A 27,319-nucleotide genomic window follows, 5' to 3' on the forward strand; every position below is an offset into this window, starting at 1 on the left:
TAATCCATCAGCCTGGCTGGCCGTTCGGCACGGCCGGCCCCAGCTGTCTAACTATCCCTCCATCTCTCTCTTTCCCCACTACCCCTTCTTCCTCTCCTTTCTCTCTCTTTCCCTGTCCCCTGTCTCACTTACCCCACACTCCACTCTCTTTATCCCCCTCCCTCTCTCTTCCCCCCTACCCCTACTCCTTCTTCTTTCTCTCTCTTTCCCTGTTCCTTACTCCACATTCCACTCTCTCTCTCTCCTTCTCTTTCCACCTCCCCTCTTCTCTTTTTCTCTCTCTCATACTCCAGTGTCCATCTCTTTGCACCTCAACAGTTTTAATTGGTAATGTTACATTTTCACAGAGCACATGATAAGTCTGAGCATCAATTGAGAAAAGACTGTTTTCTCATGATCCCTCCATAATAGCAATGCTGTCTTCTTGGCTATATTGTGAGGTCTATGAAATAGGATATATACATGTTGACATCTTTCAAAACCTGTCCAAGTGTTAATTTACTGTACATATCTTTACCTGCATTGAGAATTTATGAGGAAACAAATTGTGTCACAAAATGCTCTGTAATTGAGACTCAAAACTCAACAGGGTAGCCCATAACGAATAATTCATGGTCAGATTTTTATCATCCTGTTGTACTGTAATTGAACAAGGTCTTTTTTTCCGGAAAACTGATGCAATCTCGTTGGTTTCCTGTCCCAGTGATACCCCCCATGCTAAGAGTGCTAAATTTAGACCCCATGTCCCATCCCCTCCCCAGTCCCCCTCTCCCTCCCCCTCTGCACAGAGTGAAAGGTGTACAGGAAAGGAAAAGTGAGCCTGGCTTTCAGTGCACGACTGGAAAGGAGAGAGGCTCTGTATCAGTTTCGTGTCCATTCAGGGATATCACTCACTGTAACATAATATGGCGTCATGGGACACTGAGTGGCATATTAAAGTGCTTTGCCGTGCGGCCCAAATCATATTCAAATCTGTGTGGAGATTGAATACATGGGATGTACATGTATGCACATGTTGGCTTTATTGATATAGAGTACATGTCCAGTAATTGAATGCCTATATTCTTTGTTACAATGAAGTCCTTGACGTCCTATGTCCTCTCTGTGAAAGGCTGAAGGCTGATTTGAGCACAAAGCCAAGCATTTCCAAATGAGTCATATCTGTAATTTCAGTATATTTCGTCCAGTCTTTATTTATTTACCTTTTAATTAACCAGGAAAAGTTTAATTGAGATTTTTTTTAAAAATCTCCTTTACAAGAGCGTCCTGTCACATAATTTTTTATTTTATTAAGTCTGTTAGTTAGTCTGTTAGTGTAAATAAATAAGTACATGATGATGATGTCAGATAACAAATCATGCTTTACAAGCATTTACATTACATTTACATTACATTTTTGGCATTTTCAAAGCGACTACATTATGTCTAAGTAAATTAATAATCTATCCACCAGTCATTGCAAGAAAAAAGTAATCTATGCCAGGGCCAGGGGCCATTGGCATTCATAATGCGAGAAGATGGAAGAGCTTGTACATTGTTTCTGAAAACTGCATTGGCAAGAGTACATTTACCGATGGGGCTGATAGAGACGTCCAATAGATAAGTGGGCATACATTAAGTGATTAGGGTGGTCTTTCACTTCAAGGTTTTTTCATGAGTTCAAGTTGCCTGCATACAGAGGACACGACAGATTAATCTCCTTGACAACCAAACTTTTTAGAAAGATGATGACCAGGAGAAATGATCACAGTCCCTGTATTCATATTTGATCATTATGAAATAATTTTAGTCTCCTTTTTTAATTACATTTTTGACAGTGTGTTAATGGCAAATCTGTAAAAGAAATGTATAAAATATCGCATAACTATTTAATTAGGACCACAGAGTAATTAAAGAGTTTATGCATATTCATTGCATATAAATCTAGTGATTTATACTTTCAACTCAGGAATCACATGATACCGTTTTTGAATCACTGTAGAGTATGAAAAAGGAGAACATGGGAAGGACAAATGTATAAAGCCATTTTTTAGATCTTACAACACATTCCCACACTCCCCAAAAAGTTGTTGCCAGTTGTTGGTTTTTACACCACATGCAAAGAAAAGTACACATGAATAAATAATTACTCATACGCATCAATATAAAAGAGGGGCTGAGAGCAATATGCATAATATGCAACAGCCAGATTAATGATCTGCCTGCTATCCAGTCTTTAGCTGCTCTCCACTGGGTCTCACTGTCACAGGGCACGAGAGAGAGAGAGTTAGTTTGTCCATGCCTTATGGGGTCTTTAAACCAGCCAATGGCTTTGAAACACACAGTAACACAGTTACACCACTGTTGATTAACATGAAGTTATTGGGTCCAACATGAAATGATTGGGTCTACCTCGTCATCCACATTACCTTCAGACTGCTTGGACAAGGCTGGGGCTTTCCCCTCCTCTTTTCCTATCCATTCAATACTTGCTAGATCCTCCCTCATAAAATGGCAGAACTGTATTACCTAAATAATGGTGCCTGCTTAATCAAGACATCCTCTTTTTTTGTGTCTGGGTTTTCATGGTACCCTGTTCCCACATGGGTTCATTAAGGGTTATTCACTCTGCTGCAGTCAAAGTAAGAACGTTCTTATTGAAGCATCTCAAGTTTTCGCAAGTTATTGCATCGCAATATTTGGTGACGCCTACAGCGTGACATAACCAACGTTCCTGTTTGAACGCTTCATTAGTTTGAATGTTGGACACTATGCTAATGATGTCAATATGACATAACAATTAACAAAGATAATGAGTAACGTTTCTTAATGAGTAATAAGAAAATACCTGTTATGTTTTGGGAGACATATTTTGACATCATAATTATTATTCTTTTTATAAAAAATTACTTTAAAGTTTTTATTTTTTTTATAGTTTTATTTTTATACTGTAAAAAAGTAAAATTATAACATTAATACTTGATCTTGGCCCTAATAAAATGCCCTCTGTAACTCAGGAGAATCAGGATGAGCTGCTGTAATGATGCCTTCATGGACATCCGCTTCATTACTTTATAATGAACTGTGAAGAGTCACTGGGCAGCACTGACCCATTATGTAAAAGAAAATACTATAGAGAAGTTACAGAACATCATTAGGCATAATCATAACCTGAAATACTGTGCAAACAAGATTTTGCATAATCTTGAAATCGCTCTGGCCTCACACATACATGTCTGACGTGTCTCCTGGGGCATGTCTTCATCTTTGCTAGAGAGGCAGACATAGTGGTACGAGGCTGTCTGGCAGGCCTTTTGTATGTGAGCCAGAGAACCCATCTTTTCCCTGTCCTGTTATGAGGAATTGTCCATTACGAGGTGTTTGTGGCTTTTGTGATAGGTGAGCCAAGCCCTGTCTATCTTTCTACCGGAAAACACATAGTTGCCAACAATCCAATGTTGAATGCATTATGAATGCAGTATGGTGGCCTTCAATCATGACCATGCTCTCCATGGAATTTATTATTATATTTTATACAGAGCTGTCAGATAATTGTTCCGATGTGATAAAAACAAGTAAATCCTGATAAATGTGTAAACCTGATCAAGTGTGTGATCCCTACGACCCCTGCTATTGATGCAAAACATGGGCTCTATATCTGAGCATACACAGTGTATCATTGCAGTAGGACACAAAGTGCCTCATTTCAATTATGATATTGATTCCGTTTGTTCTGGGACTGTTTGATGCTTGCTGACATGAAAAGGCACTCTGTGTAATTCAATGAATTTGGCTCAGGAGCCGTGGATAACAACCAAAGCCTTTGGCCTTCAAAGGACATGCATGGTGGAGTTCCAGGCTATTAGCTGAAATGAATTATCTATCAACTACATGGAAAACACAGAGCCATATAAAAGCTATGTTGTGCTTTGCTTTGTTTACATAGACATGCAACGTCCGTCTGTATGGTCAGGTGATATCTCTTTAAAAGCATTTCCATTCTCTCAAGCACTCCCCTCGTCTGCAGTTTTAATTGAAATCCAAGCATTAATTGAAATGAAAAATGAAGGCGCTCTGGTCATTATGAGTTATGATGATTCAGTGCATTGTGATAATGCAACCTGAGATGAGTTCCAGATAATGATGTACATTAAGCTGCACAGTTTTCATTTTCAACCGCCCGCACCCCGCCCCCCCCCCCCCCCCCTTTTCAGAGCCTAATGACAGTTTTATGGGAAACTTCATTAGGCAAAGAGATGTTGAACCGATAAACATCATCTTATGTTAATTATATATTAAGAGTTCAAATAGTCTTTCTGTGGTCTTTCTATAAGTATTCACAGGAACAGCTTAGCGTGGAGGTGGGTCGCTGTGGTTGGAACAATGAATTGTAGTAAATAAGATGCACATGATGGGATAATTCGTCATGAGTGGTCACATCCCTATAAGTTAACAACAATGAAAAATATGTTTTTGTTTTTTTCTTCTCCCATTAATTCAAAATCCACAGATGTAGTGGTGTTTGCTTTATTCTTCCTTGGATGGCCTTCAGAGTCTGTAGTGTTGAATAGGAAACACTGCAGGCTGTGTTGTTATTAAAGCTGGCCACACAAAGATAGCAATTCATCTTAGATGCAATCTGACAAGAAAAAGGCATTGGGTCTTTTACACAGGATGGCATACATCCGCTTGCATCTCACCATTCCACAATCCCGTAAACTGCATTTTTAATCAGACACCTTCAAAGTGTAGGTACTGTAGTGCTGCTCAGGGAACAGAGGAGGCTGATGGAGACATCAAGGAGACAGGAGAGGTGTGGGGGTTGGGGAAGGACTCAGCCACATCTCACTGGAGCTGAGGGCCATTCCATCCTCCTACTACTCCTCCTACAGTATTGTCATAGAATCCAACTCCATGGACGGCCTTCCCTCTATACACCCTTATACCTGTGAGGTTCCAGACTAAACCTCAAATGTATGCAGCAATTTCAGTGCAAGGGTGTGCTTTGGTTTTATGAGGAGCTTTTGTTATTTTGTTATTGTTATTTTGTTTGCTAATCTAGTGTTTTGTGAGAAAAACAGAATATTTTATCAAGATAACATTTAGAATTATGCATATAGAATCCTATTAACCTATATAACATGAGGAACAGACTTGAGCGCAGTCTCACTGTAGTGTCAGAAGCACTAAGTGTACAATGTTATGGTGATACTGATGTGTTTAAAACGGCATTGTTATGCTTCGCCACTGTTTGGACTGGCTCCCTTGATATTACACGTACTGTTGGAGATTACACATAAATTACACATTTCCTGTGAATTCAATTAAAAAAGGTCAGGTATTTTTGTAAACAACATTTATTGTGTTATGGTTTGTTGAATATTCAAACAAAACGCTCTTTAAGAGGAATATCTAGGGAAATACGTTCCCAGCTTGAGTCTCTTCATTTTCTTTTGGTCTTCATTATTTTTGTCTGATCGCTTTGAATGAATACCAACTCACATGATATTCTTTTGAGTCTGCATAACTATAAATCACAGGAGGTGCTTCTTAAACTTAAAAAATTACAATGTTTGTGATAGAAACAAGCTTTCCACTGCTCTCAGGACTGCAGATTTATTATATTGTTGTTTTTTTATCTTTATCTCCTATGCACCAACCACACACACCAAGTCAATTTCCTGTATGTGTGAATATCACTTGGCAAGAAAAAGAACTCTGATTCTGAGTCACTACCTATCGTCCACCGTAGATTGAAGACCCATCTCTTCAGGCTACTTAACTTCTTAACTGTCCCTCCTAAAGACCTCTTCATCCCCACTACCCCCATGTACAGTTTCTCTTCTGTAAATACATTTTAATAATGTATTTAGGGTTAGGGTTAACCCTAACCCTAACCCTAACCCTAACCCAAATAATTTAAAAAAAAAAGCATTATGACTAACAATGGCCCCTGGTCCTAGCATAGATTTATTTTTCTTATGATGACTGATGGATGATTCACTTACTTAGACAAATGTATTTCTTGTCATTTTGCTTTGCATAAAGGTGTCTGCTAAATGCCAAAAATGTGATGTAATAAATGTAAATGTAAAAAATGTCTCACACACTGGTTGGGTCACATGTAATTCCATGTGTACAGCAATTAGGATGATGTTGGCCTGGCAGGCAAAGAGAGAGGGTGAGAGAGAGAGAGAGAGTGAGAGAGAGAGAGTGAGAGAGAGAGAGAGAGAGAGAGAGAGAGAGAGAGAGAGAGAGAGAGAGAGAGAGAGAGAGAGAGAGAGAGAGAGAGACTGAGTGTCCTTTTAAATGATGTTGCTTAATCAGGCGAGGCTTTGCGAAGGGCAATTTCCATGACAGGAATAAGTTCCGACTTAATCCAGACACAATTCAATTGTTATTTGATTTCTTTAAAGAATCTGGCACCTTTGCCTCCGGGGGGATTCAGAATGGAAATAGCAAGATTTTCACAGTTTCTTGGAAACCTTTCAAATACAGAATACTCTAAGAAATGTACATAATGCTAAAGCTTTATTGAGGGTAATATTAGCTGAAAATGTAGAAGACTTGTGAGGAGTTGTGATTATGCTGTTAAGTTGCAAGAAAGCATTTGTGTACACTACCTGGAGTATACTTATTATTATTGATATTTGACATCAGTGTCACCTGAGGAGAAAGAGATGGGGGATCTCAACATTCAGTTTGGTTATGGATGAGATATGATAACTCACACACCCATGCAGTTCCACTCATGTCTTTGACTCACTTTGGAACTTCAACAACTCTGTCTCCTCAGACTGTTATATAAAACAAAACAAAAAAATTATAAACACAAATGTAATGTTCTTCTTCTGTAATGTTGCTATGACAGGGGGTGTCTTCATCTATTATTGATGCCAAATCAATGAGATTCTGAAATGTTGAACACTTCATCAAACCATTACTCTTGCACAAAGTTCACATAATAATGGAAAATAATCAGTATTCTTTTCACTGTAGGGTTATGGTGTGTTCACTATGGATGACTTAATACACTATGTCCTATGCCGAAGTAACTGAGGGAGAGTGGGTCAACATAACACCATCCCTATCCACCCCCCACCCACCCAATGAATAGCGGGTGGAAGTCAGTGGAAGACCCAGGTGAGCAGGGAACTGAGCCCATTGCTATCTGGGTGTATCCATGATGCTTATGGCCCGGATGCTGAAATGAAAGAGGCCCCACTTGAGAGGCTCTCAGTCTTAATCCCGGACATTATCTCCTCGCTGTAAGCAGACCTTGGCTCGTTACCCCGCTGCAGAGAGCAGGGCTGGAAGGGCTGCAGGGAGAGGGAGCGAGAGGGAAGGACAGAGAGAGGCAGAGCCCGGGCACGGAGAATGTAATCTCCAGATTAGGGGGCGAGACGAATTCCTGCCGCCAGTCTGACCTTGTCAAGGCGATGGAGAAGCCAGAGTGAAATTGAGATTTCAGGACGGCTGGGTGCGAAGGGCTGTGAGCGTTAGCTTTTCTCTTTCGAGGGTCACAGGCTGACACCATGATTCACACTAAATGTGGGGTCGGTCACACTGGCAGCTCACATGAAACATGCCTGGGCCTGACATCCATCGTGTCACAGTCTAGCCCCCTACAATATGTCTTGATAGTGTCTTTGTATTGAACAAAGACATACTGTTGTGACAACCAGACTAGTGAACCCAAGACACAGACAGGAGGCAAAAGAAGAGTTAAACCCAAGCTGGGTGAATTTATTAGGACCAGGGAGTAGGGGCAGAGCTTCTATAGTGAAGCAGGCAGGTAAGGAGAGGCAGCAGGCAGGACAGGTAGGCAGGGCGGGGCAGGCAGGTAGTGAGGGCAGGCAGGTAGGTCAGTAGGGAGGCGAGGCAGGCAGGGGTATAGGGCAGGCAGGCAGGTGGACAGGGTTGGTAGGGCAGGCAGGAATGTAGGGCAGACAGGCAGGTGGACAGGGCTAGTAGGGCAGACAGGCAGTTAGACAGGACTAGTGGGGCAGGCAAGTAGACAGGAGGCTGGAGTAGGCGGCAGGAATCAGGCTGGGGTATGTGTAACAGAAGCTACGATCTGGCAGAGTGGTGAAGGCTGGACCAAGTATTTATGGTGGGCTAACGATGTGGTAATGAGGAACAGCCGGACACCTGACTCCTGCACACCTGACTCCACTCCTGCCAATTAGAGAGAGAGCGAGAGAGAGAAAGAGAGAGAGAAAGAGAGAGAGAAAGGCACTGCTGGCTACATAGAGGTAGAGGGCGTGACAGTACCCCCCCTCTATGAGCGTCAACTGGCGCACATTTAGGATGGTCCGGGTGCTCCCTGTGGAAGGTGGTAATGAGCAAGGGGTCCAGGATCTGGCGGTGAGGTACTCAACAATGTTCCTCAGGACCGTACCCCTCCCAATCCACCAGGTATTGGAGACCACGACTCTGACGGCGCATGTCCAGGAGCTGCCGGACAGTGTAGGCCGGGTGGTTATCAATAATCCTGGGTTGGGGAGGAACGGGAGTGGGAGGGGCCAGCAAACTGGTGGTGACAGGCTTGATCTGCATGGAGCGGGGTAACCAGAGGCAAACAGCAGAGCGGGTGATAACCCTGCTGATCCGAAACGGACTGATGTATCTGGGAGCCAGCTTGCAGGACTCAACCCTGAGGGGTAGATCACGGGTGGAAAGCCAAACCCTCTGTCCAACATGATAGCGGGGGGCAGGAATCCGATGATGATCAGCCTGACATTTGTGCCTGGCTACAGAGCAGAGCAGGGTGGAGCGTGCTTTATTCAAGGTTTGGTGGCAATGGCGGATGAACTGTTGGGCCGAAGGTACCCTAACCTCCCTCTCCTGGTCGGGAAAGAGAAGGGACTGGTACCTGAGAGCACACTGAAAGGGTGAGAGACCAGTAGAGGAACTGGGCAGAGTGTTGTGGGCATAATCCACCAAGGGCAACTGTTGACTCCAAGTGGTGTGGTTGGATGAATACAAGCATCATAGGATGGTCTCCAGATCCTGGTTGGCATGCTCAGACTGTCCATTGGACTGGGGGTGCAAACCAGATGACAGACTGAGGATGGAACCAATGAGAACACTGAAGGCCTTCCAGAACTGTGAAGTGAACTGATGACTGTGGTCTGACACAATGTCCGTGGGAAGTCCATGGATCTGGAACACATGTAGCACCATCAGTTGGGCTGTCTCCTTTGCCGAAGGCAGTTTAGGCAGAGGGATAAAATGGGAGGTCCACCACTGTCAAAATGGTAGTGTTCCCCTCGGGCGGTGGCAAAACCTTTACAAAATCCATAGAAACATGCGACCAGGGACAACAGGGAACTGGTAGAGGTTGAAGGAGACCAGAGGGAGGCAGGTGTGGGGTCTTGTTCTGGGCGCAGATGGAGCATGCTGTGACAAACTCCTGAGTATCTCCTCCGTTGGTAGGCCACCAGAAGTGCTGCTGAAGGAAGGTGAGGGTACGGTTGACACCAGGGTGTCAGGTTCTCCGGACCGTTGCCTGGATTGTCCCGGTCTTGTTGAGCTTGGTGAACGAGGGACTCAATCTCCTAAATAACGGAAGCAACGTAGCATGTAGGTGACAGAATGGACTCAGAACTGGCATCATCCACTGCGAACTGACGGGACAGCGTGTCGGGCTTGACGTTGTGGGACCCAGGCCGGTAAGTTAGAGTAAAGTTGAAACAACCAAAGAACAGAGCCCGCCTGGCTTGCCAGGAATTCAGTCGCTTGGCAGACTGATTGTAGGAGAGGTTCTTATGGTCAGTCCACACAATGAAAGGCACGACTGCTCCCTCCAGCCAATGGCTCCACTCCTCCAAGGCCAGCTTCACCGCTCCCGGTTGCCTACGTCGTAATTTCTCTCTGCAGGGGAGAGCCAACGAGAGAAAAAGGCGTAGGGGTGCAGCTTGCCGTCAACTGCTGACCTCTGGGAGAGAACCGCTCCAACCCCTGTATCTGAGGCATCCACCACCAGTACAAACTGCAGGTCAGGGTCAGGCTGGATCAGGACTGGAGCGGAGCTGAAGAGCTCATTGAGGTCCCTGAAGGCACTCATAGGTTCTTCAGTCCACCAGGGAGTGGTGGTAGAGGTGTGAGCAGTGAGGGGGGCAGCGATGTGGCTGTAGTGACAAATAAACCTCAAATAAAAATGTTGCTTTAAAGTGGTACGAGCGGGCCACTGTTTGACTGCTGTGACCTTGGTGGGGTCCATCTGCACCTCGCCGTGGGCGATGATGTAGCTGTAGCTCTATGTCGCTGGTGAAAGTAAGAGAATAATGATATGATTTTCCTATTCTAGCATTCATTTGGCCTGTAATTGCGCTTAAAAGCCAAAGCATACTGTAGTTGAACATTAGTGACTCATTGTCTCCACTCTGAAGGAAAAAAGAAAAATATCACATTTATTTTGAGGAAAGTGGATGCAACAACTCTTCTACAACTCTCTTTTTATATCAGGTTTATTTTCGCACATTGGCCCTTAGAGTATGTCTTCTGAAATGTTGAGAGAAAGGTTTGTTTCCTCCCTTGTGTTAACGTCGCCTCAAGGTAGCAACTGAAACCCAACACACTGTAACATTTTTTTCATCAAAGTCTTTCAGTTGTCATGGAAATCTATAGACACTCACAAGCAGGTGGTTATTTGAAAGGAATATAGCAGTGGGTTTGTGACATATTAAAGTGACAGTTGGTAGCCACTGTCCTTTCCTGTGACTTTCCTGTGACTGAAAAGTATTGCTGAATCAAGATGTGACAAAACAGGTAAGGTATTGCCTGTTCATTACAAAGTTCGAAAGATAGATTAAAACACTAGCATACAAAAGTACAATATAAAATGACTTTTATGCATAGTTTTATGAATAGTTATGCATAATTTAATCTAGATATGGTGTTATAAAATATGACTTATTCTCCTTTAACTATGTGTGTGGAGAGGTTTTGTTCACGCTACATTACCAGTCATCAGTCCATCTTGTCCAGCCGCATGGAAGATCAACATGAGATTGGAAGACTTAAAGGCCGGATCCGGAGTTGCTGAAACTCCAGGGGCTACCCCACCACTTGTGCTGAGGAAGGGGAAAAAGGGTTGAATGAAAACATGAGGGCTGGCCTTTTGGGCAAGGTGTGTCTTTGACGTTGCACACAATTTGGCTCACTCAAAGAACGTACACGTTTTCCAAAAACTAAAACCTAGCCAGAACCTGGATGTTATTGGTGGAAAGATTAGATTAGATTAGATTAGATTAGATTAGATTAGTTGGAAATCCATCATCATGAGGGATGTTGGCATTGCATTGTCCATCACTACTTGGAAGGGTGGAGGTCTGTAGTCTTCAGTTAGCTTCATTTATTAAAACATGTTATTAGATTCTTATTACGTAGCTATTGTACTGTAGTAAACTGGTCAACACAGCAGTAAGCTGGCTAACTATTATTATGTAGGCTGGTGTTTTGTTGCTGCAAGGCAAATTGTGTGTGTGTAAGAGACTAAAGTTATTGTGTGGGTATGTGTGCGTGCATGTGTGTGTGTGTGTGTGTGTGTATGTGTGCGTGCATGTGTGTGTGCGTGTGTGTGTGTGTGCGTGCATGTGTGTGTGCGTGTGTGTGTGCGTGTGCATGTGTGTGTGTGTGTGTCTGAAAGAGACATTGTCAAGTTGCAAATAGTACAGTACCAATGAGAGGTTGCTGCTGTAGCTAGTCTTTGGCCGCTGATATCATCCTGATGTTATGGGAAGTAAGGGCGCTAAGCCAAGAGAAAAGATGTATAGTTGCCAACAATCACCATCATTTATCTTACATCTTACATCTTACTTAGAAGGCTAATATTGTAACTGAAAGGAAAGCGTATTTATTTCTGCTGGAGAAGTCTCTCAGAGGCAAGGGGGGAGTGAAAATAAAACACACACACAGCACCAACTTAAAGTTGGAGGGAAGAAAAATGCTGCACAAACAGTAACATCGCTACCAAAGACAAAATATGCTTTGGGGGTGTGGTTTGAAAGCCTCAGTTGTTTTCAGTTCTCCAATGTTCTTTGAGTGGGTGGGATTTTGCGCAGTTAGACAGCTCTCGTGTTTTGATTCAGACCTGCTTGTTCTCCTCCACAACACAAGCAATGGAGCGGCCACTGGAGTTTCAGCAGCTCCAGATCCGGCCTTTAATGACCTGATTGCCTCATCCCTCTAACGCAACTTCAACACTCGGCTTATGTGCAAGTGGAAGTCATGCATAATCCCTCAAATCTACCCAGCTTATGAATTTTTAATGGACGGGCCTAAATCACTGGGCTGCTCTTAAGTGATTCCATTTCTAATAGAGAAGCAGACAGCTGGGATGGCCCACTGCTGAATGTTGCCGTCACTCAAACGCATGCATTTTAAAGGCTGTAAATACAATTTTAATGTGGGACAGTGTTGTGGGCAAGACAGAGCTATAAAAAAAGATCACCAACCTCAAACAAGATATTTTATCGGATCAAGAGCTCCACAAGGGCCCACAGAAATCCATCCTCCACTTGAGTCAACTCTGCTTCAGAGGAGGCCACTCTTCTTGCTCAAACTCTGATCTTTGTAGATTTTTGTCTAAATGTTGGGTAACACTTTTACTTTTTACATTAAATGGCCCCTATACCTGTGTAGTAACATTAGAATTACTGGTGTAACAACATTGTGTTAACATGTTGTTACATAGTCATTCGAAAATGTAGTTGAGTGGTTTGTTTTATTAGACAATGTTTTTACTAGTGTAAATATAACATATTGTGAATATCGCCGTTGTGAAAATTGAAACATATACTGTACCATAGTTGTTTGTTTGGATAGAGGACCACTAAGTAGATGTGCACAGAACAGATGAGGAGTCTGTGCCCTCTTGGGATAAGATGAAGATATCCCCGGTTTACAAATACATGGAAAGGTTTACTGAGATCTCTAAAAGATTCCAACAAGAACCTGTGTGTTTTCCCTGGCATGGAGCTGTTGGAACTAACACTGAGGCATTAAATGAACCATAAAACACTGAATAGTGCCTTGAGGACGACCAAGGAATTGAGGGAAGAAGACTCTCTCTGCATGTTATTAGGGCATGCATTAATATTAATCTGGGCTTTTCTCAGAAAGTGAGAAGTCTGCGCCCTCTTGGGATAAGATGAAGCTTTAAAGATATCCCCGGCTTACAAATACATCTGTTATCCGAGTAAAGAGAAATGTGAAAGCTTTTCATGACATTCCTGGAATCTAATGCTGCATAGCTTTAAGGAGCTTGGACAATTACCTTATTTATTTTTTAAGATTGCTCTGCCAACAGTGTCCACTACTGTAAGTCTGAGTCTATGTAATTGAAGAACTAAGAATTCAAGATGTAATAATGATAATGATATGCTTCATTGAGAAAGTTAATCTAGAGACAGCTTGGGTTGCTACCTACTCTGGCAGAATACAGCTCTATAGCCTGCATGTGTTACTGTATGCCCTGCATTTGTTAGGATCGCATGTCTCAAAGACTCAATGTTGAGCCTTTCCAATATTTTAATTGTATGCCCTTCCTGTAATGCTGGCGGGTGGCATTCATCCAGTAATCCAAATACGCTGACGTTTTTTAGCATGCTTTTTCAAACATGCATTCAGTAGACAAGTGTAAAGAATGAGTGCATGTCAGACAGACATTTTCACCGCCTTTGCTCTTGACCAGTACAAGCCTGAAGGCTTGTGTTATGTCCTCTTATGTCCCCCCCCCCCCCCCCCACCCCCCACCCACCCACCTGTCCCCCCTCCCTCTTCCATTACCATCATTTTATTGGCACTGAAACACAGATGTTATCCATCTTATTAAACCTTCAAGGTTAAATCTACAAATACATCAAAGACCACCTTTTTAACAGGAATTACCATGACGGCCAACATTTTCTGTACCCTCGAGATACACAGCTCTGAACACACAAGTGTCCTCATTAGCATTTCTTTTTTCATAATGCGTATGGACGCTATTCAAGGGTCTAGAAAAAAGTAAATTGGGATCTTCTATCAAATATCACTACCAGAAAGTGTCTTCCGATGGGTAAGATGAATGGCCACGATATGAGTATAACCATATCCAATTAAATTACAGCATTGCCAAAAGAGCCTATTTCACAGTTGACTGAGCAGACAAAAAAAGGTGTGAGAATGAGCGACAACTGGTGAACATAAAGGCTTTTATTTCAGTTCAGATCAAATTGTGATAGAGGGACAAGCATCTTTGATCCTTTGATCACATTTGGAGTGTTTGTCTGACTGTTTCTCGCCATTGACTGTTTGTCCTTTTTTTTTCTTCCTATTTAGAAATCGAAAAAATTCAAAAAGATGAAGATAAAGAAGACGAAAAATTCATTGACGTTGTCATCAACAAGAACATGAAACTGGGACAGAAAGTGTTAATACCTGTCAAACAATTTCCCAAAGTAAGTGGAGATACAGGGCAGAGCTTTTTCAGATCATAGTTAGACAATTATTGAAAAAACATCACAGGCTAATTGAATTCCAACCATTGTCTAACTGGTTTGAATTCAATTAGCCTGTGATGTTTTTTCTTATTCTTTTTGATTTTGAATTTCAGACAGAAGGCATTTGACAGTGTTAGTGTGTCTATTCTTTCATAATGAAAGGTAACATGCATAACTTAGTAAAAGTTAAGAAAAATATGAGTACACCGGGAGCTGACAGAACTAGGCCACTTTCAGAAGACATTTTGTTCTGCAAACATCCACATTTCATTTTATGTCCAACATTAGTCTCCACCCCCATCCCAACTGATCTGCCAGGGAATATTGTTGCTGGTCAGTGACGCACACATGTCCATGTGTGTATTCAAGTAATTATCATTCCGAATATGCTTATGATTAAAGGAAAATGTCTGTACACTGATGCTCTTTTGTTTTAACATGCTATTTTCTGTGTAGTCTAGGAAGAACCAACCAATAAAATTGTTCAGACTTTTATTCTGAAATGTTTAAATAAATGTTAACATTGTTGAGAATCAATAACACACTCGCTAGTCAAGCAAAATATTGCAATGCAATGGATTCGGTGAGTAATCCCCACTACTCTACACTAACTAGGTAGTAATGGGAATACTCACTGAATCCATTGCATTGCAATATTTTGGCTTGACTAGCGAGTGTGTCATTGATTCTCAACAACGTAGAAACTTCTGAATAAAAGTCTGGTCTAGAAAACGGTTGCCGACTTCGTTCCCGGTTTAACCAGCTGCCCTCACATATATAAGCCATTTAGCTGACGGTTTTATCCAAAGCAACTTACATTGCAGTGAGTGCATACATTTTTCAGTATATGCTCTCAGCGGGAACAGAGTGTCTCTAGACAGAGAAACACTAAGCTTACCAGTGACACAAGTACTCTACAACAACAACAACATGGGACCAGTGTGCACACAGAGGTTCACGATGACCTCCATGTGAGGATGAAAAGCCTCACGCTGTTTGAGTGATAATGCTGTTGCCATGAGAGCATTTCAGCACACAGACAGATGCAGGTTCACGATGACCTCCATGTGAGGATGAGAAGCCTCACGCTGTTTGAGTGATAATGTTGTTGCTATGTGATGAGAGCACTTCAGCCCCACTGAGACAGAGCCCCTCAGAACCAGCAGCGTTTAATGGAGCCACATGCTCGGTGCATGACAAGGATACCCCACTGGGAGCACGGCGGGGAGGTTAGTGTAAAAGTGAGAGCCCCTCTCAAATGGTGACATCACTCAAGTTTTCACCTCAGTCCTCCGGGGAGGGACTGTCAATAGAGGGTCATCTTATGAGGGCAGGAAGCTGCAAAAGTGACATGAAAACCTTTCTTTGTGCTCTCAGAATATTTCATGTATTTCATTTTTGGCTTAATCACAATATTAATTTAATATGTAATGTTATTGAACTGTCAAAGAAAGTTTTTTTGGCCCACTACCACGCCCCCTCTTTGGAGGACATAAAAGAAAAATCACAATATTTATTTTAAATAAATATATAATAATATATTATATAATAATAATCATCATAATGATAATGATAATAATAATAATAATAATAATACGTCTTTGAGGGGGGGAAGAAAACAGTTTTTTTCTTTTAGATTGGCTGTCGTTGTATCTGGATTTATGTCGCTCCTTATCAATGGCGATGGCCTTTGGCTCCATTGGTGATGTTACTGACTGGCCATGCAAGATACTGTAGTAGATCATGGTAGTTTCAAGTTTCAAGTTTATTGTTACATCCCATTATATAAGGATAAGAGAGTAAAATTCTTAGGCTTCAGTTTCTCAACATTGCAGCGACAAAGAAATAAAGTGATAAGAGACAAATGGGACAAATGAATGAATGAATGAATGAATGAATGAATGAATGAATGGTCTTTATTGTCATTGCTATAGTACAGGTACCAAACAACGACATTTGGGAGGGGTGGCTCCCCTGGTACTAGGAAAGAAAAAAAACTAAAAAAACAAGAAGGGAAAGGAGCTGGTTTACATAAATAAAGGCTATGTACACTATCCACTATACTATACTGTACAGATAAAACGACTAGGGTTGTCATATTGCACATAGTGTTATTGCACATTCATTTAAAGTGTCACAGTTTGCAGGCTTGAAATGTACACATTTGTGCCTCAGCACTACACCTGATTTTTTCAATCCAGCAGCTGCCATCAATCCGTCCAGACTGTCCAGGGCCCAGAACCTAGGTCTTTGCTGTGTTCAAATACAGTAAGACAAGCGACAATAGTTGTAAGAGACAAATAGGACAAAGGACAAATTGAGCAATACAATAGTGGAAGTAATACAAATAATAGAAAAAGCATAAGTATTGCACTCGGTGGCAGTGGATGCTAGTGGTGGTGCCTTGATTTGGGGATATACCAAAATGATTAACATTCTCTGAACCCAATATACTGAATGTGAGAGCAAAATGTTTCCACTGTGTAAAACAATGACACATACGCATGTAATGTCATCAGAAGGCCAGTATCTTTTCCTCATAGGATTGTAGCTAAACAGATTTGCTTTGACAGGTTTGATAAGTGGAGCCGCTAATACGCTGTTTAGAGCTTCAACAAGCCACTGAAGGAAGACAAATTCAATTTGTTCTATCTGACAGGTAGCAATGGCGAGAGTGATCGTTGTGACTCGAATGGGTTTTCTCTTGAACCACAAACATCACCTTTTGGCTTTTGCCATTGAAGTCGCAGCCATTTTCCAAACATCCATTTAGGCTCATGTTCAAAGGGTCCGAAATCTATCTTCTTAAAGCATGGCTTTTAATATCAGTCCGAAGCAGGGAAGGACAACGTGGTGCAGTTTCCAGATGTGTGTTTTTCTAGGACAGTTAAATTATACTTCAGACATAGAATTTAGGACCTAAAACTGGTCCACATGTCTTGTAAAACACTCAACCATATATTGCATGAAAATTATAATACATTTACATTATTATGATAATACATTGGGGTAATTGGATGGCTCCGCTCTGTATAGCTCTCTGCCTGGAGTAAAACGACCACAAGATACTGTGCACATAGACAATATGGCAGGAAACCCATGATTTATCAACCCCCCCCATAGGTAGGCTACATACAGTATACCAAGCGGGTGGAGGCTGGGGGTGTTGGGAGGGACGACCACACAAAACTTAGTCTCATAACTAGTGCAACCACTGCACTGTTGGATGCTATGGAGGGACTGTAAACTTGGCTGCTTTTAAGCCTCTGTCCCTTGAACATGTGATGAATGTTTTTGCATACAGTACGTGTGACAATTTAAATTCTTCCCCAATCTTCTTGGGGTTTAGTTTACCAGCCCACAAAAGGAAAATGGCTGTGAGCTCTGTGGGATGTCTTGAGGTGTCAAAACTGTCATGTCATCAGTTTAGATTCAATAAGATGAATTATGGTTGGTGGTCTCCTTATCAACAGCTTCTAATTTAGATACTGTGGTTTTTAGGATGATATAAAAGCAGAGGTCATAAAAAGGTTTTCTCTGGTTCTTGTGTCCTGTTGTGAGGTTCTCATCATATTGTTTTCATCATAAGCAGAGTTTAAACTAGTTATTTTCTGCTTTCTGGTATCTGATTCTGGTGAGAATATTTCATTGACAGTGTTTTGCTTCAAAATGGCGTTTGATGTTAGCAACTTTGCTAATCGCTACCGTTTGCAAAGTGATTAAGCAAGTTGGCTTAGCAATGTCTAGTTAGAATGAAGAAAAATGTATCAGTCCAATCTGCATTAAACAGTCTATTTTCTGTATCGACTTAATGTTTCTTTGTAGCCATTTTATGAACTTACTTATTTGTGTCATCTGTCCCACTTTTCGATTCACTACAACTGACGTTAATAGTATGTTTAAGGAAGGGGGCTGGACTATACAATGGCTGGGGGAAATAAGAGGGAACATTTCTTCTTTGATTGCTGAAATTATGAATTATGTTTGGAATATGTGCAAAGAAATGCCAGCCGGAAAGCATCCTTAAAATTATAATTTCGCTATCAAATTATAATTTTTTCCTTCTGGTATTTCTCAAAAAATGTGGTGATACATGGGTTGTAAACAAACTTAAGTTTTAGGACTTGTTTAAAAGCAAGGACTGTGTGATCATCATCATCATCATTATGTGTAGTTATTAGAGTTGTCAATGTTAACACATTAACGTTCGGGATTCATCTGGAAACCTTAACAAGTTTTTTCTTTTTTACATACATATTACCAAGTTTTACTGACATGCGTGGCAAACGCAGATAACACTGTAGAGGGGTTTCAAGACAGACTTATTTGTATACTGGGTTGTAATAATGATGACAGCCGTTACATTCGTGAGCACTTAGGATGTTTACACAATGTAATCACTCTCTATGCTTGGGAGTCAAAGCCCCTAAACCCCAAAATGCACTGTCACTGGCCCAGAGAGTTGTCCCCAAGTGCTTCAAGGCAACAACCATTGTGTTGGTGCTAAAGAACTCTGCTGCAGCGAATCTAACGGACTTCCGTCCTGTGGCGTGTCATGTCCGGCTCCATGAAGGTCTTCGAGAAGTCGCTCCTGGTCCACATAAAAGCTCAGTTTTCCCCGAACTAGCCCCCCAGCAGTACGCCTACCTCAAGAACAGGTCAACGGAGGACGTCATCTCCACGGTGCTTCACTCCACCCTGACCCACCTCGACACAAGCAACACCTACACTAGGAGGCTGTTCACTGATTTCAGCTCAGCTTTCAACACCATCATCCCCTAAGCTGGTTATCAAACTCAGAGACCTTGGTTTCAGCACCTCCCTCTGATCAGCACCTCCCTCTGATCACTGATTGATTTAGATCACAAAAACTCATTCCCTGGGCACCATTTAGTGTGATAATAATAATACTAATAATAATAACTTAAATTTATCTCTGGCGTCTGGAGATGTTCTTGAGGTGGAAGGATTTAGTGATGGATTTGATATGTGATTGGAATGAGAGAGTGGAATCCAGAATGACACCCAGGTTGCGGACTTCAGGGGATGGGGAGATGGAGCAGCCATCCACCTGGAGGACGAGATCTCCAACCTTCTCGAGCAGTGCCGGGGGTGCCACAACCTTGAGCTCTGTTTATCCAGTTTTTTATTTCTTTAAGGCAGTTGATGAGTGACTGGGGGGGAGCAGTGTGGATGGTGAGGTGTTGAGAAACAGTTGAGTATCATCAGCGTAACAGTAAAAGTTGAGTCCATGGCGGCGGATGATCTGACCGAGTGGGAGCATATAAATAGTGAAGAGGAGTGGACCAAGTACAGAGCCCTGAGGAACACCATGGATGACTGGGACCGGGGGGGAGCTGGAACCATTGATGGTGACACACTGCTTCCGGTTGGTGAAATATGATTGAAACCAGGAAAGGACCGGTGAGGCCTAGATGGTCAGATAGGCGGTTGAGGAGGGTTGAGTGGGAGATGGTGTCGAAGGCTGCTGAAAGGTCAAGGAGGATGGGTAGGCTGATATGGTGGGCGTCGGCAGCAATGAGGAGATCATTGGTGACCTTGATGAGGGCGGTCTCTGTGCTGTGACGTTTTCTGAGGCCGGACAAAAGTATCTCAAAGAGCTCATGGTTGGACATGTGCTGGTGGAGTTGGTCGGCCACTGCTCTTTCCAGGATTTTGCTGAGAAACGTAAGGTTGGAGATCGGCCGGTGGTTGTTAAGATCAATGGGATCCAGTCCGGGGTTTTTGAGAATGGGAGTTACTGATGCAGTTTTGAAGCTGGAGGGAACTGTACCGGATTGCAGTGAGGTGTTGATGATATCTACCATAAGGGGGCAGAGGGTGGGTAGGCAGGCCTTGACTAGTGCAGTTGGCATGGAGTCCAGGGAGCAGGTGGAATAATAATAATAAAAAAAAATCTGGCCAGGGGTGGAATATGATTTATTTTCAATTTCTTTACTTCGATAAATGTTTCCACATGCCCTCTCACAAAGTATCTTTTGGCAAAAGTCATCACAAGCCTGCTCAGAGGTGTAAGGAGTCCCACTGGCTTATTTCAAGTTTGAACAACGTCTTTCCTCTGTGGCTGTGATAATTATTTATCCCTCTACTGCCGACTCCGTCCTGCTGTCCTCAGCAGAATAGTGGCGCGCTGGCTTTCTCTGAACACACCTCTTGCCAGGCTCACAGTAATGCATTCAGGAAATGATGAAAAGATATTAGATGTGCATCCCCATCCTCCACAGTTAAGTGTGATCAATCATAGATCCTTTCACTACTTGTGTCGGACAACTTTTTAATCATCCGCGAACCCCATTTCTCTCCTTCTCATGTGACAACTTCAAGATGGTGTCATTGGAAAATGCTATAGTTTTAGTTCTAGTGGTTGTTATGATGACCACTCTCCCTCATGCTCATCTATCACCCTTAAACTAGGGCTGTGTGAGGTTTGTGTTTTAATAGTGTGCTTCATAACTACAAAACCAACATCACAGCAAAGTTTCATGAGACAGCCCATGATTAAGAGACAAACATACCAGTGCTGGAGCAGTTTAGATTATTGGTTTGGTTAGGGAAAACATCTTATGAATAGCAAAAGCCATAAGCACTGTAAACTGTCACAAGCATCGATCAAACTTGGGCAGTTAGATAGGACTTGGTGATGTAAGCATATCAGTGTACAAACACAGAAAGTCACAGAACATCCAAACAAAATCCATTCAAAAATGCAATTATTCTCACTCAATGACGTCTATACAGCCATTAGGTAAATGCCTATACCGTGAGATGTGGTTTAGGAGCTTTACATTAGCAAACATATCAACATGGCTGTGTTTAATGTCCAGATTAAGCTTTATCTCTGCCATTTAGAAGCATTAAACAGATCTGATCTAAGGCAAATATCAATGATCTCTCTGTAAATAACTAGGATGTAACACACAAGCAGTAGGGGACCTATTCAATCAGCACCAATGCTGTTTGGGGTACAGTGAGACAGAGTGTGTTTGAATTGATAACTGTGGATTTTAAAATTATTATTATTATTATTATTATTTTGTTTAGACAGATAAGGCTGTTTTGTTGATGTTATTAATGAAAGGCATGGTCTCACAGCATAAGTCGAGTGATGTTTTGTCTAACTAAAAACCCTGATACTGTTTTTAATAAGGTCCTTGGGGCCAGATTTACTAAGCACTTACCGTACTAAGTCTACATCTGTTATTTTCAAGTTAGACGTGGGTAGCAGACAACAAAACTGATAACAAAGACTACAATGTGTCCCAAATGTACCAGAGTGCACTGACCATGGCAACCACAGTCACCTGGTTGCAGCATTTGAGGGAATCATTCTTAAGCATGGTTCTCTGTTACTGACTGATCCCTCTAGCACAGGAATTGGCAGGAGGCTACTAATAAGCACCCTGCGAGGGAACAAAAGGCAGGAGACATAGGTGAGGTGTAGAACAAAAATGGAAGTGTTTTTTTTCTTCTTCGCTAATTAATGACCCAGAGAGTTGGGGGAGACAGCTGTATAACTCACTGTTAAAGGGAGAGAGCCTGTGAGCAAGCAAGAGCAGCCTCTTTCTCATTCTGTTGCCATCTCCAACTGTCCTCTTGCTCTCTCTCTCCCAGTTTTGAACTTGCATGACCCTGATAAGGGATACTGACTACTACAGTCAGTCATTAGCCAAATGAAAATACCACGTATGCTAATTAGAGCATTATTTTCACAATGGTATCCCTAAAATACCCCCCAAAAAAGTACTGTATTGAGGTGTTGAACAAAGCATCTTCAAAGCATCTTCAAAGTATCTTCATTTCCAACATGATTTCATTAATCATTTGAAATCTTTAAATGTCCACAAGGCACTGCATTAGAAACAACTTACGTGGCGACAAGGCAGTATTAGGCATTCGTTTTGAGTGGTTACGGTTACGGGGTGCTTCGTTCAGGTTGCTAGTCTTGGTTATACAAAACGTCATGCTTCTTTCCTTAAAATCGTAAGAATCTGAAATAAAATTAATTAATGTTTCAGTAGCAAGCTGCCTTGTTCGGGGTTTGAATCAATATACATATTATTATTATTATTATAATATTCTTTTTATGGTTATATATTTTGTGTGTTAGTGATGACAAACAGAAAGCTTGGTAGAGATATCTTCACATGCATAGAAAAATGCTAACAATTCTTGTTTAGTTTTAATCAAAGTACTCTGTTTGAGCCAAATGTGATTAACTGTCTGTTATATTTATCTCCAAAGCACAGATACTCATTGTGCCTTGCTTGTTCTCTTTCTAGTTTAACTTTGTCGGTAAACTCCTTGGGCCACGTGGGAACTCGTTAAAGAGGCTACAGGAGGACACTCTCACAAAGATGTCAATTCTTGGAAAAGGATCCATGCGAGACAAAGAAAAGGTAACACCCAAGCCCCATCTCTTGCTCTCCCTCTCTGTTTCTATCGCACTCCTTATCCCTATCTTTTCTTTCTCTTTCTCTCTCTCACTGTCTCCCCATCTCTTCCTTTCTTTTAATGTTTCTCTCTATCGCTCTGTCTCGATCTCTATCGCAATTTGTGTTGTGAGGTAAATTGAGGCAGAAACCCTGAGTGGAAAGGTATCAATAACAGAAGATGTATTGTGGCTGGGCTTGTCTGCGATCATCTCCTTCTTCATCAGTTTGTCATGGTTGATTTGTGGTGTCAATGATTCTCGGTATTATACAGCACATTCTGTTTGATCGCTGTGATCAATACCCTTTGATGGCAGACAACTCTTGAACACCTGGTGAAAAGACCTGTCATAGAGATGTCTTGACATACAGTAAGCAGACTCCCAGGCCTCCACAAACTCACTAGAGAATCTCTGAGTGACATATCTCTCAAAAAGAGGCATGCTACAGTAGTTTTACTTTAAATTGATTAGAAAAATGATACTCCCTGAAAAACTATTCCTTGGTCTTTTGCTCCAAGTTTTCTAACATGAATAAATTACAGCATGTGGAGCTCTACCCTTTCTCATTGTATCTCTCAATGCCTAAAATACCCTGCAGAGGTCAGGAAGCTGCTCTGCTGTGGAAAAGAGAGAGAGATGGTTTTTTTTGTGAGAGCTAGGACCTGAAATACTGTAGAAGATAAAGGTCCTCATATGCCTGGAGGCATCTTTAGAAAGAGCAGAACTACAGTTATTTACCATGTTACTACCACCACTAATGCAGTGATACAGGTTTGGGTTCTTAAGGCATTCTGGGAGGTTAAAAGCTTAGCGCAATAGAATGGTATAGGCCTACTGTACAACACTACCTCACAGTCCAACCCAGGTGCAAGAGTAAAGAAGCAAAGTAGATGTTAAGATGTTCAGGTATTATTGGAGGACAATGGCAAAATATTCTAGCCTTTTGTAAAGAACCAATGCTTTTAGTCATACAGTGTTCATTCAGGAGCCACATCAACCACATCAGATTGAATCAGGCTCCCTCCCTTCCTCTCTGTTTCCCAGTGTCTCGTGGTGATGACACCCTCGACGTCCTGGAGCTGTCACAGCAGTATGATCTAAAGGCATTCAGAGTGCTCAGCTCCATAGTTTGTGCCATAATTAACTCATCCATTTTCTTCTCTGGGAGTTCTATTCCCCCTTAATCCCTGTGACAGACAAAACAATGTAATGTTCTTTGTCTCGGTTTCTGTGACTCATGCACTGATTTAAATCACTGAACTGTTGTCCAGAAATACCTAAATTGTCTTAAATTAATGTATTAGTTGCTGGAATTCATTTGATGCAAGAGAGATAATGGACATACATATTATGTACATGCGTAAGGCATAAGATTGAGTTAGAGGAAATGACATAATCAGGTTGACATTTTACATTTTACATTTTAACCATTTATTTTAACCACCTCTCATAGGGCTTTCACACCGGCAAAGAACCGTTCCGATTCGCGTTTGAGTTCGGGAACCTCCGAACCTTGGTGCTGTCTTCATACCAAGTTCATACCAGTGTAACCAGAACCATCCGCGTCATCAACAATGGGTGATGAAGGGGCGGGATAAACAAAGATTTCACAACTAGATGGCAGCTACTTCACTGGAAATGAGGATAATATTTTCCACTACAGTATCTGAAATAAAGACTATTTTCTACGAAACAAAACAAAATACACTTTCTACACCAGTGGCGGATACAGAAAGTGGCTGATGGGTAGGCCTGGAAAAATCTGGGTGGGCCTGAGTGAAACTCATCACCGCACGTTTTAGACCTATGTATGAGCAGCCAGATGGATGTGTCGTATATTTTCTACTTAAACACACACATGCATAGATAGTATGATAGGGGCCCATATATATGCTGAAGGGGAGTGTTGTGCAATGTTGTGCAAATAGCCCCCTGAGTGTTGTGCAATGGCTCTTGTAACCTGACCAGCCCTCGGACTTGGGGCCATGGTGACATCACAGGGGACGGCCCTCATGACCATCTAGATAGGGTGATAGGCTGTGGCCTGTGACTGTATTTGCATATTGTTGATGAATAGGGGTGAGACCCAAGGGGGGGCCTCTTTACCAGCCCAGCCCAGCGGAGGACAGACACAAGGCTCCACTGTTGGTATATGTATACCCTGTTTTTGTACTTTAATTAAATCGTCTTAAAACTCAATAACTGTTCTTTGATTCATAACCAATAAGATAAATACACAACAGATGGAACACAACCGGGCTCGCGATCATAGGCGCCGATTTATGTTTCTGCTCGTGGGTGCTCGAAACATTTGGGTACGACCAACACGCATGCACACACACGCACGCACGCAAAATATTCGCAGGGACTGGAGGAGATCACTATGCAGACCATGAAACGAACGGAAAATAAATAAAGTACCTGTCTACCCAGAGAATGCAACGGACAGCCAAACAAGTTATTATAATACACACACGCAAGGCATTCAAGTGCCCGCAATAGTCAACGAATTAACCAATAACCATCAACTATGGAGGACCAAGTATAGAAATTGTAATAAGAAATGCCTGTATTATCATTTGCAAGCTTTTAACTGTGGGTGTTGACAGTCCAGTGCAAACCGAAAGCTCAAGTTGAATCATACATGTACCTGGCTCGGACCAGTTGTGGTGATCCATCATTTTATTACAAAACCTAACGCTGCTTATTAGGGGATTTACGTAAACTGGTGTATACACATATATTGTTGTGTAAAGTTGTGTGCTTCTATTGTATTATATTATTATATCCAGTGAAGGCATACACAATGTTGTTCCACACAAATGTTTCCCTCTTCGTTTTAATCTTGGAAAGTCTCATAAAAAATATACTTCACCGAACTATTACAGCGCTGTCTCGGACTCTCCGCACGTCAGCGTGTGGCGTCATCATCTGTTATTGTGAATAAATAAGATTTCTAGACAAGGCCTGGTCCAAACTTTCATTATTTTCACTGACTTCCAGACGTGGCTTTTTAAGAAAGCGGGGCAATGTTAGCTGTTTAGCCATCGTAGCGCGCACACTGAACAACTGGTCAAGGTCAACTGAACAATCAGAGTCAACGTAAAAGAGGAAGCAATGTAAACGTAAGAGAGGAAGTTGAATATTATTAGTATTAATACATACTTTTAATCATTTCCAAGACAAAACTATTCACATTACAGTTAGTTAGTGAAAATTAAACTTTAAAAATATTTTATTATGAAAAAATATGTTTTTTTATGAATCTGACTGGGTGGGCCAGCTGTCAATCTGGGTGGGCCTAGGCCCACCCAGGCCCACCCATAGATCCGCGCCTGTTCTACACGCGTTCGCTTACTAACCAGCTGCTCCATTGCTGGAATAGAAATGGCTTACGAAATGTGCGCATGTGCGCGCGCCTGTATGTGTTTACTGAGCATGTGAGGAAGATAGAGAGAATGATGAAACTTTTGATAATTGTTTTGATCACTAATGATTAGATTTAGATTAGATAACAATTTTCTCCTTCCTTCTTTCTGGTCTTTGCAGCCTAGAATATGACACACCCACTGACGACGTGACTATTCTACGTCCCACTTGAGAACCACTATTTTCTGGTTACCGCTGCAAACCAACTTTTCAGTCTCTGAATCAATTGAGTTTCGGTCTGAACGCGCCGGCCGGTTCCAGACTTGGTTCGTGAACTGGAACGGTTCTTTGCCAGTGTGAAAGCCCTATCAGTGGTCTGAATTAAAGGTTTACCCAAAATCTTTTTTCAAGTGTATTTCTGGTCAATCCACACATTATTGCACTCTGATCCTGCTCTATTATGCCAGTGGTTCTCAGAGAGCTGGGTCTTGCGCTATTGAACAGAAGGACCTCGAATGGGAGGGTCTTTTAGAAGTGGTAGGAATTTACTCAAATTGGCAATTTGGAACATCAGGATTGATCAGGGCATTCAAAGCCAGATATTCTGACTCAGTGATCATTTTAAAACTGCATGAAAACAACAAATCTACTGGATAACAGGATCAAATTCCACTTTAAGTTAATGAAGGCGTACACTTTTTTTGTTCAGAAAGGGAAATAAAGGCTAGTAGAGCTTAAAAATGTTGCTTATATTGATTCAATGATGTATAGTTTTGACTCTCGTTTCTTTGTCTTTTGTGGCTTTATTTATGTCCGGAATACCTCACTGTAATAATTACTTGCAGTGGTGATTGTTTTTATGCTATTATTCAGATTACCTAATAGGATGACACTTGCAATAACTAAAAGCTCTTTTGTGTACATGTGCATGTATGCTCTGAGCTGGACATATTTTTTTCCTGTGGATTTCCTCATTTGCCTTTGTGCTTCTCTGTTTCCAGGAAGTGAATAGCTTTTGATAAACTGATTT

General features: G+C 41.8%; 1 protein-coding gene across 1 annotated transcript in view; it reads left to right on the plus strand.

The window, feature by feature from the left end:
* khdrbs3 (KH domain containing, RNA binding, signal transduction associated 3) overlaps positions 1-27,319 on the plus strand; it is a gene marked incomplete at both ends in the record, with an annotated part of 72,272 nt that overhangs the window by 17,266 nt on the left and 27,687 nt on the right. Inside the window, 2 exons of the mRNA XM_080530526.1 lie at positions 14,308-14,426; positions 22,769-22,885. Of these exons, the coding sequence (XP_080386652.1) occupies positions 14,308-14,426; positions 22,769-22,885 (236 nt within the window). The remainder of the gene's footprint in view (positions 1-14,307; positions 14,427-22,768; positions 22,886-27,319) is intronic.

This window comes from Nansenia antarctica, assembly GCF_963989245.1.
Source record: "Nansenia antarctica genome assembly, chromosome: 5".
Classification (NCBI taxonomy): domain Eukaryota; kingdom Metazoa; phylum Chordata; class Actinopteri; order Argentiniformes; family Microstomatidae; genus Nansenia; species Nansenia antarctica.